Source organism: Penaeus chinensis, chromosome 39 (genome assembly GCF_019202785.1).
Source record: "Penaeus chinensis breed Huanghai No. 1 chromosome 39, ASM1920278v2, whole genome shotgun sequence".
NCBI lineage: Eukaryota > Metazoa > Arthropoda > Malacostraca > Decapoda > Penaeidae > Penaeus > Penaeus chinensis.
Window position 1 is genome coordinate 5,975,626 of NC_061857.1, and position 2,500 is coordinate 5,978,125.

Genomic DNA, 2,500 nt, shown 5'->3' on the forward strand with positions numbered 1-2,500 from the left:
GATCGAGGAATCCAGCACGTCGAATGGTTCAAGTAAGAGTGGTATTTTTGTCTGTTCAGAGAAAACAATAATGTAAATAAGCAAACTTAGGAAGGACTGATATTCGAGATGTAGTGACTCGGAAGCGAAAACTTATACAAAAGCAAACTCGATCAAAAAATGAGATTGCAAATGTAGTGGTTCAGTTTACGGTCTGCTTGTTGAACGTGAACAAAATCAAATGCAAAAGCTAACTCCTTCCCCACCCCCGAAAAAAAAAACGAAACTGGAAATAGAGATGTAGTGACAAAGTTCATGATTTACTTGTTGAATATAAACCAAAGCACATGCAAAAATAAAAGCAGACAAAACTAAACTGGAATGAAAACTGTACAAGGAAAGGGAGTGACTATCTATCGAATAAAAAAAAAGAAATATAATGACTCATAGTACGTCAAATAGTCGTCTAAAGTACATCTGAAGGCACCCCCACCCCACCCCAAAAAAAAAGGAAAAGAAAAAGAAACGAAAAAAGAAAAAAAAAAAAAGAGAGCTTTATTCTTCTCGTCCCTTACCCTTTCAGAAGGGACGGTCGAGAGAGACGTTTCGACACAGGAAGCCGTCCTTGTGCCTTCGGTGCTGACGAACACACCGACGCAGGTGGAGTCTGCTGACGTCCAGGGGCAGGAGAGTCAGAACAGCAGCTACAGGAACATCCAGACCACTCGCTTTGAGGACGACGACGATGAAGATAGTGATAATGGTGACGAGGAAGAAGAAGATGATCAGGAGGTTAAGAAAGGTAAGGAGGAATGTTTGTTTTGGTGGTGGGTTCAAGTGAAAAAAAATGAAATAAATGTAAGAAATGGAATAATGAGATGAATAGTACTCAGCTGTGCAAGACGAAAATAACAATGATAAGGAATACTATAAAACGAATCATGACCAGGAATCACGCAGACACACAGACACAAACACGCACACAAACAAACATTAACTCCATTTCCTCTTCACTTACTCATAAAGGCCCCTCCTCCTTCCCACAGAAACCCTTCTTTTCAACATTCCGTCTTCCACTTCCCCCACAGGAGAATGCGAAGTTCAGGTCATCGACAACCACGAAACTATCGGCATGTTCTATATGACCTCCTTCCGCCACGGCCACTGCGCCAACAGACACCCGGTAACTTCGCCCATTCGCCACTGCCTCGGCTACTGCGCCACCAGGACCTACATTGGTGAGTCTCGGAGTAGATGGTGGAAGGGGAGGGAGGGGGGAGGGGGGAGGGGGAAAGGGGGGATGTGAGGGAGGGAGACGGGGTAAGAGAGGGAGGGGGGAAGGGTGGGAGTGATAGAGACATGGAGATGAATGGGAGAAAAGGAGGGAGAGAAGAAAAGAAGGGAGTGAGAGGTCTATATAGAGGGGGTGAACAGTAATATATATATATATATGTAGAGAGAGAGAGAGAGAGAGAGAGAGAGAGAGAGAGAGAGAGAGAGAGAGAGAGAGAGAGAGAGAGAGAGAGAGAGAGAGAGAGAGGTGAGAGATAGATAGATAGATGGAGAGAGAGAAAGACAGATAAAGAAAGAGAGCGAAAGAGGGACAATTTTCAAGATGCAACAATCCCTTGCATACGCATAACCCCACCACGAAAATACCCAACGTGACCCTCACCACCACCAATTACCCATATTCCCCTAATATTTTTTTTTCCAGAACGGGAAGCAGGAATCTGGAGCCAAGGCAACCGCTGCAGCAGCTGTCAGGTGGACAAGCTGGAAACCCTCAAAATCCCTCTCGCTTGTGACGACGGCTTCACCTTCGAGAAAGCCTTCGAAAACGTCGTCAGTTGTCGCTGCCAGGCCTGCAAGCCCGTGAAGGAGTAGAAGGACGGCTGTTCATTTACGTGGACGAATTTCTTCTCATTTCGGTGTGTAGTGAGAGACACGTGTATATGTTTGTTTATTATATATATATATGTAAGAGGAACGAGGGAGGGGAGGGGAAGGGAGGATATATATAAAGCGTATTTGTAAACTGGGATTTGAATGGTTTAATTACAAAGAGAGAGAAAGAATGCTTGAGAAAAGTATAAACATATTTGAGAAAAATGATCTTACGGTTTATTGATCGATGTTATTTTTGTTTCCTCTCGTTTTTTTTTTTTTTTTTTTTTTTTGGCGTGAGTTTTGAGAGACTAATAATTTAAGATTGGAGTAGATCGTGATTATAAACAATTCCACTTTCCGCTGTATTTTCATAGCCTTTTTTTTTGTCCTCGGTTAATAACAGTGACGATAGTGACTTCCTATGATGAAAATGATTAGTGATGATAGTGATAATGATACAATAATGATTATGATGTAACAATAATGAGATTAACTATTAATGATACTAACAAAATGATACTAATGACAAAAACGATGGTACATTAATGGTGATGATTGTGATAACGATACTAATGATTATGATAATGATAGTAAAGTAAATGATAATGATGTTGAAGTGATACTAATGATA

The 2,500-nt window shown here is 41.5% G+C and overlaps 1 protein-coding gene across 3 annotated transcripts in view; it reads left to right on the forward strand.

Moving 5' to 3' along the window:
* The window catches only part of LOC125046829, a 6,042-nt gene extending 3,815 nt beyond the window's left edge, over positions 1–2,227 (forward strand). For 2 of the 3 annotated variants that reach the window (XM_047644800.1, XM_047644801.1), the window contains exons 3-6: positions 1–32; positions 563–781; positions 1,026–1,217; positions 1,697–2,227. The exon at positions 1–32 is cut by the window's left edge and continues 98 nt beyond it. In XM_047644800.1, coding sequence (XP_047500756.1) covers positions 1–32; positions 563–781; positions 1,026–1,217; positions 1,697–1,866 — 613 coding nt within the window. In that variant the 3' untranslated portion in view covers positions 1,867–2,227. The remainder of the gene's footprint in view (positions 33–562; positions 782–1,025; positions 1,218–1,696) is intronic. The other variant, XM_047644802.1, reaches the window with a different exon arrangement.
* Positions 2,228–2,500: the final 273 nt, after the last annotated feature.